Source organism: Vigna unguiculata, chromosome 6, assembly GCF_037176805.1.
Source record: "Vigna unguiculata cultivar grain cowpea cultivar isolate G323 ecotype 2 chromosome 6, ASM3717680v1, whole genome shotgun sequence".
Classification (NCBI taxonomy): Eukaryota; Viridiplantae; Streptophyta; class Magnoliopsida; order Fabales; family Fabaceae; genus Vigna; species Vigna unguiculata.
The window spans coordinates 30,820,980-30,831,471 of NC_140797.1; the positions used below are offsets into that span (position 1 = coordinate 30,820,980).

At 30.6% G+C, this 10,492-nt stretch overlaps 1 protein-coding gene across 1 annotated transcript; it reads left to right on the plus strand.

The window, feature by feature from the left end:
* The first annotated feature begins 356 nt into the window (after nucleotides 1–356).
* Nucleotides 357–1,530, plus strand: LOC114187460 (Plant basic secretory protein (BSP) family protein). Its single transcript, XM_028075721.2, has one exon. The coding sequence runs from the start codon at nucleotides 513–515 to the stop codon at nucleotides 1,404–1,406; it is 894 nt and encodes a 297-aa protein (XP_027931522.1). The 5' UTR covers nucleotides 357–512; the 3' UTR covers nucleotides 1,407–1,530.
* Nucleotides 1,531–10,492: the final 8,962 nt, after the last annotated feature.

The window sequence follows — 10,492 nt, forward strand, 5'->3', positions numbered from 1 at the left end:
CTTTACAAATACAAAAAGAATATATGAGTCGTCAAGGGGTGCATTTAGTGTAAAAAAACATTTTCCTTATTCATATTATGAAAACCATTTAAATAATCAAAGTATGATATGATATAGTTGACATATAGAAATACTTTTTGTATCCATGTTCGTGTGTACGAAAGAATATTTATCCAGAAATATTAGTTTCTTAACTACATTTCCATACCTTGAAGGATTAGTATTTAATTCTCAATAAAAAAAAAATAGCAACACAATAATACGCATTTCAATTAAATTTTAGGAATTACATAAAAATATATTGTTTTTCATATAACGACAAAGTTAAAAAATATATATGGACTTACACAAACTTTTCAAACCACAACTACCACGTTAACCTTAAGACATCATAAAAATAAGAATTTTTAAAAGCTAATCCAAAAACTTAAATCATGAAACTTTATATTACAACCCATATATGCAAATAATCAAATGCATCATCTCTTGCTTCAAATTGCTTCCTCAGATTAATGGATGAGGAAGATGAACCCTTTCTCCTCCAACCACTCATACCCCACTATTCCACTCTCTCCCCTTCCCTTTCACTCCATCAACACCATCATCACAATCTCAAACATTTATCCTCAGACACCACCAACAACATCATCGTCCGAATCCTCTCGATTCTCGTAATAGCCATAATCTCAATATGGGCCAACTACGAAGCATCCAAAACCTTCAACATTTCAATAGTAAACGACGCCAAAGATTCCATCGCAGGACGTCGTTTCGCTCTCTCCTATGTCTCCAACGACAAAGCCACTCGCATTATCCTCAACACAAGCTCCTACGTGGAACACTTCCTTTACCCTAATAATAATGTTTACCCAAAAAAAAACATAGATACCATCACACTTCGCCTACCTCGCCGGAATCTCAATACCACCGTCGCCGTCTACAGTGTTGGAAAAAGTTCCAACTGCTATGTCATTGAGATCACTCCCATGTTACTCGAAGACAAAGGGTACGATAAAATGGCTATAGTGGGTGCAATTCTTCGTGGCATGGCTAGGGTTTGGCTGTGGGACGGGGCCCCACAAGGGCTTGTCGATGGCATGGTCGAGTATGTGGCGGAGATGGCCGGTTTTCGCCGTGAGGGGGTGGCGGACGGCGGGAGCATACCGGAATGTGAGGAGGCTCGTGGTGGGGGCTGGTGGTGGGAGGGTAAGGACCCTACTCATGTGGCACGTGTGCTGCATTATTGTGAGAAGTATAAGAAGGGTTTCATCCAACGGTTGAATGAAGCATTGAGGGACACGTGGCGTGATGGAGTGGTGGATGAGGTGTTAGGGATGCCAATTATTGAGGTTTGTTGTCGTTTGTATACTAATAATGCTTCTTGGGTTGGTTCTACCTCCATGTGAAATCGAGCTTGCAAGTGTTCCTTTTTCTTTTTTTCATTTCTTGTTGATATGTTTAAAGAAAATATATATATGTATTATTTCACACTAAATCATCCATGAATGATAAATTTGTTGATTTTTGTCATATTATCTTAAGAAATATATCAAGTCTGAATTCTGATTAATACGTGATTATAAAATTGATTTCTATCATTATTAATTATAAATAATTGTATTTGTTATTGAAATTGACATTGAACTAAACTATTGGGGTTTGTGGGTGGGCCTGCAGATGAGTTTGCAATATGACATGGATAAAGAACCGGTCGATGAGAAAGGGGCGTTTCGTGACCCTTTAAAAGAAATGTTTTTGGTATTTCTAGATGGATATAATCAAAATATATTAATGTAATAATTTTAAAGGATGTGATATTATTTTAGCTTATAATCAAATTATATTTAAATAATTGTAAATTACATTATGTGACTCGTCATTCAATTCAACTTTGACCACTTAGTTCTTGCCAGTTATCCAATCTTTTGCTGACCACCCAGTCTTCACCGGCGGTGGATTTACCGTCCATACCCTCACCCACCTCTCCATCTCCGTCCTCAACACTCAGCGGTGGGATTACCATGATTGAGGGAGGAGAATTATCGGGGTTGTATGTTTTCATGTGCACGCAGGAGCCGAGAAAGAGTTCACAATCTCATTGGTAATTTAAAGGTAAAATAAGTAAAACATTTATTTTAGATCTAAAAGAAATTTTTAATTTTTTTTAGTATTAATATTTTTCTATTAAATTAACTATGAAATTATGTTTAAAAAAAAGATTTTACAATTTTTTTTTGGTAAATTTATTCAATTAATTATAAAATTATATTTAAGAAAATAAAAAATTTAAAAATTTTTGTAGTACTAATATACTATTATTAAGTTAACTATAACTTTATGTTTGAAAAGAAAATTTAATTAAATTATTATCACAGTCTATTAATTTTTCTTGCTATTAAAAATGATATTTAATGAGTTAAAATCTTTTATAAATAAATTATAATTTTGTTTAGGGAAAAGAAAATGATTAGTTATCTTTGATCTCTTGTAATCAATTTTGATTTCTATTTTCTACTCTCTCCTTGGTTGTTTTTATTCTAGAGCTCTTCTTTGGAGGGTTTTGACATATTTCATTCCTTAAATCTCATGCCGACTATATGTGTCGGTCTTTTTATCCTCATGTGTTTTTCTTTCAATTTGTGTTGTTACTGTTTTTATTCTATTTGTTGAATTTGTATTATAATTAGAAATGTGTTTCTTTTACCCAATTTTGTTTTTTGGTACTTTTCGATTTATGAATTTCAAGAGTGTTTCTACATATATTTTGTCGAGGAACTGGATATTTTGCATGCATTGAATTCCATAACTATTAACTAGATTAGGGTTTAGCTTTTTGGTAGATAATGGAGATGAAATATCTAATGATATAAGCGATGAACACAAGTTAAAATTAGAGAACAATGTGAAAGTTAAATAAAATTAATTACAACAATTTGATAACCAATTTTGGATTGATTCTCGGGGTGAGCTCTTCAATTTGGATCAATCAGTTTCTCAGTTCGAGTAAATTGAGTTTCAATGTTTTTCTTGGTTTATTGTTGTTTTATGATGCATGTCAGTCTTCTTCCATGTACTTATATATATATATATATATATATATATATATATATATATATATATATATATATATATATATATATATATATATATATATATATGTATATATATACATATATATATATATATATACACACACACTACCGATAACAAAATAATGTTTTTAAAAATTATTATCTTCAACGTTTTGCACTTCCATTGCTCAAAGCTTGCGAAGAAGAAAATGGTTCATCTTTGTTGCATTATAAAACCTAACTTATAACCCTCGTTGCGTTGAGCATGTTTTCCTCCCACTATGCCCTTTTCATATGTTTGATGTTTTTCCATTTCCTTTCTCTCTTTATAAACTTGGTATCCCGTTCTTGGGACTGTCGTTGTATACTCTTCATTCATTTGATACAATTCTCTCTTTTTCTCCTCTTTCCTTCCTGGTTTACACATGCCTTTTTCTCTATTTCTCTTTGCTTTGTGTCTTTCCTTGGTGTGGGAGTTGATGATTGCAATATGGTATCAATGATCTTTGTGTAATCACATTGCTGCAACGTTTTTCGCCTTTTTCGTCTTCTACATTCTTGGTCTTTTCTTTCCTTTTTTCTACTCTTTTCTTTTACCTTTTCTTTATTTTTCGTTCATCATGACTGGCGATAATGCTTTCAAAGATTCTCTTTACCTTCACCCAAATGAAAACCCCGCTACAACTCTTGTTTCTCGAGTCTTGGATGCTACAAATTACCATTCTTGGAGTTGCTTGATGTTAATAGTGCTCAATGCCAAGAATAAAGTCAATTTTGTTGTCAAGAACAACCTTCAACCAAAACCAAATGATGCTAGTTTCTCTGCATGGTGTCGCTACAACAACATGGTGGCTTCTTAGCTTGTTCATTTCGTCAACACTTTTAGTCATTTTGTGTCCTCCCCCACCACCACACATCATCAAGCTGCAAACCAGATCCTTTGCTACCTCAAAAGCACCCCTGGTCTTGGAATTTTTCTCCACAACAACACCACTCTCTAGTTAAAAGCTTATTTCAACTCAGATTGGGCTACATGCCTCGACACTCGACGTTCTATCACCGGTTTCTTTGTCTATTTTGGTGCCTCCCTTATCTCTTGGCGATCCAAGAAACAACCAATAGTTTCTAGAAGTTCCTATGAAGCAAAATATCAAGCCTTGGCTGCCAGCACATGTGAACTCCAATGGGTCATGTACGTTCTTCACGAACTTAACCTTCCCATCCTTCAACCATCTCTCGTCTATTGTGACAATTACTCTGCCATTCAGATTGCTTCCAGCCAAGTCTTTCATGAACGAACCAAACACATCGAAATCGATTGTCATGTGTTTCACAAGAAACTCAACTCAGGATTCATCAAACTTCTTCCTATCTCCACCTGCCAACAAGCTGCAGACATTTTCACCAAGCCCCTACGTCCTACCACCTTCCAATACCTTCTTTCCAAGTTGGGAATGAAGAATTTCTATTCCTAGCTTGAGGGGCCTTGTAAAACCTAACTTATAATCCTCGTTGCACTGAACATGTTTTCCTCCCGCTATGCCCTTTTCATATGTTTGATGCTTTTTCTTTTCCTTTCTCTCTTTATAAACCTTGTATCCCGATCTCAGGACTTTGGTTGTATACTCTTCATTCATTCGATACAATTCTCTCTTTTTCTCCCATTTTTCTTATTGGTTTACACACGACTTTCTGTTTTACTCTGCTTTGTTTCTGTCTTTGGTGTGAGAGTTGATGATTCCAATATGCATCGTGTGTTGTGATAGAGAGATGTAACTTGGATTTGAGTTTTGAGTTTTGGATTTTGGGTTTTGGTATTCAGTACTATCTCCATGAGAAACTAGCAGATGGGAGAATGTAAGAGGGAGGTGCAGCGGCGCAATGAAGATTTTTTGCATTTTACGGTTTTTTACTTTAAGGATAAAGTGGGAATTTTAAAATTTTATGGGGTGCAGGAATAAGAAATGAGGCGCAGGAAGAAGGAGTCAAAAAGATGGAGAAGAAAAAACCCACCACAACATGTGCTGTTGTTGGCCCCAAATTAAAGAAATCAACACCCTTAAGAAATTCAAAATAAATTTGGATACTGTGTGAGTTTAGTTCGGTGAATAAATAAAGTTGGATAGAATAAATAAAATCCAATGAAAAAAGGAAATTTTAATTTTTTGAATATTCAACACAAAGGGAAAATAATGTTTATTTATAAATTGACATTTATGTTTTAAAGTTTAAATTTTATTTTTAGTATGTTTTTGTTAACATTTAGTAATAAACTATATAAAGGTATAGTTTATTACAAAAAAATAATTATTAAAATTACATGTGATTTTTTTATTAAAAATTCACTATATTTATTTTATTGATTTAAAATTCAAATAAAAAGGTTTTTTTTTTTAAGAAAAGCTTGATTCAGTACAAATCAAATATAAACAATTTGTCCAAGTTAATCCACAGTCAATGAATCAAATGATCAAATATAAATTTTAAAATGCTAGGTTTCGTTATACTGGATTGGTTTTTGTTGGGTTTCAATCTAACTCAACTTAAAAAGATATTCAAACCAAGTTGTTATCATTTACTTCTATGTTATAGATGGTGTTTGAAATTAACCTTAGTTATTTTTCTTCAGTATAGAGATTTTTTACCTTAATGTTATATATTTAAATATTATATTCAATTGTTGAGTTAACTTTTATTTTTATTCGGAGTATATTTCAAATAAAAAATAATCTAATTATCAGATATATACTTTTTAATGATTAGCCAATTATACATACTTTTTTTGTTAGATATAATTTCTAGGCTTCTCGACAATTTTCCGTAGGCAAATTATTTATTAATAAATCTATGAATAATTTCCGCGAAAAGTTTATAGATAAATTGTTTTTAAATAAATAAGTTATTTAAGTGATAATAATTATGATGTATTTTTTTTGTCAGTAATATTAGTAACTACACTTTTATGGACTTTTGAGTTTATCTATCAATTGTTTTTAATAAAAATATATTTTTTCCAAAATAATAAATATAAATAATTATTTTTACATTATATTCTTCTAGAGAAAATTGTAAGAACATGCATTCTAGTCATACATGGGAGTTACACTAGCATTAATTACTTTAACTAGCATAATCACACACTTGATTATATATATAATTATATATTTACAGTTTAGGATGATAAAAAAAAATTACTCAGAGACATTTACAGATAAAATCTGTGACGGGTATTAAATCTATATTTTTAATAAATATTTATGAGCAATGTGTATAAGTACTTATTGCCCACTTCTGGATGGGGTGAGTACAAATATCATGGCGTGAGACCTCCCTATACTTGCTATTAACTAATAATTATAGTAAATATTATTTGAATATATTTTTTAATTTAAGTGATCAAAATAAAATTATTGGTAAAAATATATTAATCATGTACTAATTGTTTAAATTTTGACTTCATATATTTTTATTTTTTAATTTAGACCTACAAATTAAAGTTATTTAGTAAAAGATTAATTTTTTAAAACAACTCATTTAAATTTACTTTTTAGAAAGATTAAATTTATTTGTATTAATATTTTATAGTTCTTGGCTCCCTCATTGGTAAGTACTTCTACTTATAACATCTTTTACTCTCGTGTAATAGACTATCATAGCACGCAGAAACCACCACAAATCTACAATAACACATCACAAATTTATTTGGTCTATTTAGAGGTTTTTACTCATTTCTCATTGTTAAAATAGCTACATTCAATTCAAAATTTACCTCAAATAGAATCAATTGACTCAACTGATATATATCATGAATCTATACTCACACAATGGCTCAAATATTCCTTAAATTAGAATTAAATAAAATTTCCCCAACAACAACAATGTTCAAAAACAACAAACATTACTACACATCAATTATTGTCATAAACATATTTCATTTTATCAAACTAACTAATCATCATAAAATTAAACAACCAAATAGGTAGCTGCCCTTACCTAATTTAAGCTTTTATCTCAACTAAGCTCCACTAACTTTGTCTCACACAAGGTATTCTACTTGTACTAAGAAAACTTAGATCAATGATCCGAGCACAACTTAATGATATCAAATAAATAAAGATTCATCTTGAACTCTTTTAAGCCACATGCAACACTATATACACCACATGCATACAAAAACTCAAATTTATTCAAGAAAAGAGCAAAATATGAACTTACTTTGTTAGAGATTCCAGTAGGCTAGGATGATAGTACTCTACACTAGGACTCTTATGGTGCACTTCGATCTTTAAAATAAATTAGTATCGGTCAGAAACTTGGAGAGTAAAGAGGACCACTACAACATTTTGTAATTTAGACCACACTAAATTAGATAACGACTAAATAAATGTGGCCTAAACATATAATAAACAACATTTTTATAAATGTTGTATAAATATCATGAAAGCCCATGATTATACAACTGTTGCTTTAAACTATGTGGACAAAACCAGTAAAAATGTGGTCTAAAAATATAAGTGAGGTCTAAAATCAACCTAAAAAACTGTTGTTTATTGTAAGGATTTTAAGCAACGGTTTCAAAAACATTGTCGTACTAAAAACCGTTGTCTATTACCTATAACCACACTCACCTATACCACACCTAAAAAAATGTGGTCTAATCTTTAGACCATGGTTTTTATAATTTAGATCATAATTTTATGTTGTTGTGTAAAGTGATTTTTGTTGTAGTGGACACTAGTGCAGGAAAAACTTTTTATACTAGTTAAAAAGACTTTTTGTACCTTCCAGAACCAGTATAAAAAGTGTCACTTATTACACTGGTTAAGCCCGCAACCGATACATAAAGTATTTCACACATCTGCATCCATTCTCCCCTTTATTTTACTTCATCTCGTCCCCATCACTCATGTCCAAGCACAAGTGTTTGAATCAATAATATGATTTGGAACATCAATTGCAGCTGTTGAGACCTAACCTGCACAAAAGGGAAAAACAATCGTAATAAATTTTGAACTTCTTCCCCAAATATAGAGAATGAAAAATATATTCAGACACAACAAACATGTATTTATTGGTATATATTCCACCGTGTCACTTATTATACCGAATGAATTTCAACTAGTATAAAAATTCACTATAAAAAGTGAATTTTGACAAGTGGAATAAAAATGATAATCCTTAGATAATCTTGTATAACATATATAACTTATCTCGTTACCAATCATCCTCAACATATACATATATAATCATCAATACATATATTTTTCAACCCATATATAACATACACCACATATTGAGGAGTTATAAGATTGATTTGGTGGTAAAATTGGAAGGAGTGTGTGAGAGGTTACGAGTTCGATTCCCTTTCTAACACTTGAGAGTTATAAAGTTGCTTGATGGATTAGAAGGAGGGTTGGAAAGGTTGTAAGTGCAACACCCTCTACTAACATAATATTAGTAACTAACATTGTAAACCATTTATTCAATCTTCATCTTACTCCTTTTCTAATTAGCTTCATAAGGTTATGATATAACATAACACTAGAAGTCGAACTTCTCTTTAGACTTAAAAGAGAATTAAAAAAAAAAAATTAAGCTTTAAAAGGATAAAATTCAAAGTGTCTTATTATTTATTTAAAGTCTCTTTTTACTGGAAAAAAATTATAATTTATTCAAAAAATTAACTCATTAAATATATTTTTAATATTAATAAAATTTACTGATATTAATTTAATTAAATTTTATTATCAAATATTAAGTTATAATTAATTTAATAGAGATATATTAATATTAAAAAAATTTAGGTCTTTTTTCTTAAACATAATTTTATAATAAATTTAATAAAGGTATATTATTGCTAAAAAAGTTAAAAATAACTTTTATAATAGAATTTTTTTTTTCTTAAACATATTTTTGTAATTAATTTAAAAAAAAATATTAATAGTAAAAAAAATTGAAAAACATGTATTTTATCTCTTTCACCCTTGACCCATATCCAATTTAATTTAGTCATCATCAGCCGAGAATTTTATGCTCTCCATGATTTTCTTTCACAACCATATTATTAAGGGCAATCACAATCTTAAGGACATGTTTGATCCTAACTAAAAACGTAGATATGATAAAAATTAAATTAAATTGTTATAAAATCAAATTAGTATATATCAAAGTTAATTTGCCAAAGTTGTCTTATAAATTTTTGTCAAATTTTTTATTTATCTTATATATAAGCTAATTTGATCATATTCAAAAAGAGTTTATTTTATGGTCTTTCTTTTTTATATCACATCAGAATCTAGACCAATGATACCATGAATATATGTTCTAAATCTTTTTAACATGACTTATTTTCTTCCTCTATATTAAAAACATAATATATGTTAGTTAGTGTGTTCAAAAATTGTTAGATGACAATTATAATTTTGTATTATAACATTCTGCCTCTCTCTCTCTCTCTATATATATATATATATATATATATATATATATATATATATATACTTATTTTAATATTGATGAATATTAAGTGCAAATTTGTGCAATATTAAGTTTGTTGTTTCACTCTCTTTCCCTGTTAAGTTATTCTGTTCTAGTGTTTCTATCTTTTCCCCAACATCTGGTATCAAGAGCCAGTAAGATCAATGGGGCCTGGTGCATTCTCAACTAATCTACCCCACTCTTAATGGCAAGAATTGGGATAGATGACGTGTACAAATGAAAGCAATTCTTGGGTATCAAGAAGTTGTAGAGATAGTTGAAGATAAGTTCCAAGTGTTAAGCGAGAAAGCCATAGATGTAGATAGGATGCTTTACAGAGAAAATAAGAAGTGTGACTTAACACTATCGTTCTTGTACATCAATGTGTTGACGATGGTCATTTTGAGAAGACTGTAGGTGATGCAACTTCATAGGAGGTGTGGCAAATTCTTGAAACATGTAGTGAAGGGGCGAAAAAACTCAAGATAGTAAGATTGTAGACGATGCAGCGTCAATATGAATTGATGCAGATGGAAAGTAGTAAGACAATAGCCGAATATCTGAACAAAATTTGACCCAAACAAATACAATGAAGATTACAGACCCAACTATTGTTCTACGAACCTTGAGATCTAGATTCGATTAGATAATAGTGGCAATTGAAGAATAAAAAAAGATTGAAGACCTGAAGGTTGATTAGATAATAGTGGCAATTGAAGAATAAAAAAAGATTGAAGACCTGAAGGTTGAGGAATTACAAGGGTGTTTGGAGGCTCATGAATAAAGATTAATTAAAAGAGAGGGTGAGAAATCATGAAACCACCAAGCCTTACAAGCGCACACCTCGAAGAAGAGCAGTTCTAGTTTCAGAGGAAACTATCAAGGTCGTGGTCAAGGAAGGGGTTCTAGAGGTTGGTTAGGAAGATCTTGGCAGAATCAAGATT

Coding starts and splice junctions, on each gene's coding strand:
- LOC114187460 (XM_028075721.2), top strand. CDS start 513: ATGGATGAGGAAGATGAACCCTTTCTCCTCCAACCACTCATACCCCAC.